Raw genomic sequence first — 2837 nt, 5'->3', positions numbered from 1 at the left:
ATGAAGTCTCTACATACTAAGCATGCAAAATCTGAAAAACATGGTCAGACACTATAAAACAGCACTGCAGACACTATTCTAACTTATCTGTTGTTGGTGCAAAATAGCATCAAGATGATCCAGAAGAAGCAATAAAGGGCCAGCATTTGCTCTTCTGCCACACAGCTGAAGTGGCGTCAGGATTGTGAGGACCCCTCACCAGCCGCAGTCCGGTCAGAGACCAGATGCAGCTCCATGCTGACTATCAGCTCAGTGTGCAGCGGCTGCATCCTCCCACTCTGGCATTTCTGCATACCACCCACAGAGCTGCCCACGTTGCAGCAGTAAACAGGAACAACTAGTTGCAAAGACAGATACACAGTTTAGTCCTAATTCAGTTACTGAACTACTTTTCACATTCTTCAAGGTCTTATTCCACTGACAAGGAAATTAAATTATAGTAATAAATAATCAAGTCAATATAGCCAATTTCTTGCCCCTTTTCTCATCCACATCAAAGATGTGCAGAAAAGAAGTACTTTTACTTAAAACACTGAGCAAGGAAGCAGGAGCTCTTCTTTCTCTTCTATTCCTATACAAAAAAAACAGATCTTCATGTCCTTCTAAAGTCAACACTCCGCAGCTTCCCTTATGTATTCTCATTTTAGCAGGGTAAGACACAAGAGAGCAATAGAAGGATCCTAGGAAAAAAATCCTAAGAACTCATATAAAAAAAACATGTTCCTTTTAAAGGACAGAGACAGAAAGCCTTATGTTAACTCCCTACCCAGTATCAACATTTCCCTACCCTACACATCGTAAGTGACAAGCATATACATAAAAACCACATACACAAACTATGGATCTCAACAAAGCCCAGGAAAGTCAACAGGTGACCCTCAGTTCCCTGAGGCTTTGGATCAGATGTTTATTCTAGGCTAGCTGAGTTGACTATTCAACATGCAGAGACACATTTCTGCACCTTCTTACCATCTTGCACATGGGAGGCTGCTTTTCCTACCTGATCTCTCAGTTGTTGAACAGAAGTCTGAAGGTTGAGAATTTGGTTAAAGAGAGGACTCTGCAGCACTGATTTTAATAAGCTCAGTTTCTCCTCGTTTGCAATGTCACCTCGATCCCGAAGTTTTGTCTGTAAGCGCTCCATGGCCTGGAGGGCCCGATGTGTATCTGTAGTGACAATTATTCCTAGTCAGTAACAATTTAAAAGAGCCACATGCAAGCAGATAACAGGTTTAAATGCATCCCTCTCTACTGTTCAAACTCGAGAGGACTTGAATGGTTCAGTTCTGAACAAAAATCCCAGCTCAAACACATCTAATGAATCAGGAAGTCAGAGGCAGAGCAGAAAACAGAAGCCAACAAAAATTACGTTTTTGTCCATCAAGAACTGGGTTACAAAACTGAAAGACCCTTCATTAAAATTCAGCTACAGGAACTGTGGCTACAGACCACTGTAAATAAGCAGCGACAAAGACAGCCATAACAGAAAACGTGGTTTTCATACTAACTTTTAAAATTCTAGTAAAGATTAAAACAATTAAAGAATTAAATACACTAAACAAATGATGGTACACCTTCTGTTTTCAAATACAAAATACAAAACCCCAAATACCTCATGTATTTCTATGCACAGTAGGTATTTTAAACAAAGACCCTCTCAGCAGTATATACCAATGTCCTAAATCTATCATGAACACTTGATTTGGCCACAAAAATACAATGATACAAATAAAGAAACGATTACCAATTGTTTCCAACATGTTTTCTGCTTCTCAGCTTCTACTCCAGTAATGGTTAAGAGGCAGTAAATACAGTATTTCCCTGAAAAATAACAGAAAGGGAAAAGGGTCACATTTATAGAAGCACTAAGTTCAGAAGGAAAAGAAGAAAGCTTGACATCTGAAAACAAACAGCCAGCAAAATAACAATCCACAAAAACCGCGTCTCCTTGGATAATTAAAATACCCTCAGAGGTGACCATATTCTGAATCCCTTTGGAGCTTAAAATCTTCCTGAAAATCGGTTTTAGGAACACACTTTGTAATATTCTTGCATTTCCATATCAAAGCTGCTGTCTGCATACTGTTGCACAACATGTCCTGCATTGCTTTAATCAGAAGCTATGAATCATAGCTGTCACTTAATACTTTACAAAGTTTCATTGCTTTCCTTTTCAGTGATTCATAAAAAACATTTCCTGGGGGATCATTTTTCGAGCTCCATGTTGACAGTTTCAGGTGCACAAGCCATAGGCCACGTTTTAACGTCACCTTTTAAAAAGGAAAGTCAATGTAAGTCTTGATGCTACACAAGCTTGCCGGACTCTCACATCAGAGCCTCCACTGTTAATGCCTATCGGAATGGAGACTCAGATCTGGATGAAGGCTGGGCGTTCACCAGCCTGGGTTTCCAGGAAGGAAATTCTACACTGGGAGGAAGGATTTCTTAAATTGCTTTGTTTACATTTTTTAATTGCTTTTCGGGGTTTGGGGTTTTTTGTTGTTTCTGGTGGGGTTTTTTTGGTTTTGTTTTGTTTTGTTTTTTCTCAAGAGTGTGTCCACAATTGTTCAGAAATCTGTAGTGATGAAGTATGTAGTTGAAGGAGGTGGATAGCTGAGAAGTGAAGAGTTCAAGTACCACTGCAGGTGTACAAACTGAGCTGTGCATTTTATAGTCTTTCATAAGGGTGTCTTTGTTTGCTGGACAATAGGAATGCACTTCAGTATAGCTTAAAGACTTGAATCTGGTGAGCTTACCAATATGCAGAGAGCTGTGATGCCTAAGCTCCCAGGAAAAATGAGTTTTTCTTGAAATTTCTGAGAAAAATAGGAAAAGGA

The 2837-nt window shown here is 39.5% G+C and overlaps 1 protein-coding gene across 1 annotated transcript in view; it reads right to left on the bottom strand.

The window, feature by feature from the left end:
* Positions 1–1824, bottom strand: part of LOC104508597 (multiple PDZ domain protein-like) — a gene marked incomplete at its 3' end in the record, with an annotated part of 36956 nt that extends 35132 nt beyond the window's left edge. The window contains exons 1-2 of the mRNA XM_010150277.1: positions 1745–1824; positions 1001–1167 (exon numbers count right to left, since the gene is read on the bottom strand). Of these exons, the coding sequence (XP_010148579.1) occupies positions 1001–1167; positions 1745–1760 (183 nt within the window). The remainder of the gene's footprint in view (positions 1–1000; positions 1168–1744) is intronic.
* Positions 1825–2837: the final 1013 nt, after the last annotated feature.

The sequence above is a fragment of the Eurypyga helias genome, unplaced genomic scaffold, assembly GCF_000690775.1.
Source record: "Eurypyga helias isolate BGI_N326 unplaced genomic scaffold, ASM69077v1 scaffold29914, whole genome shotgun sequence".
Taxonomy (NCBI): Eukaryota; Metazoa; Chordata; class Aves; order Eurypygiformes; family Eurypygidae; genus Eurypyga; species Eurypyga helias.
This window is presented reverse-complemented; position numbering and strand designations above follow the sequence as displayed.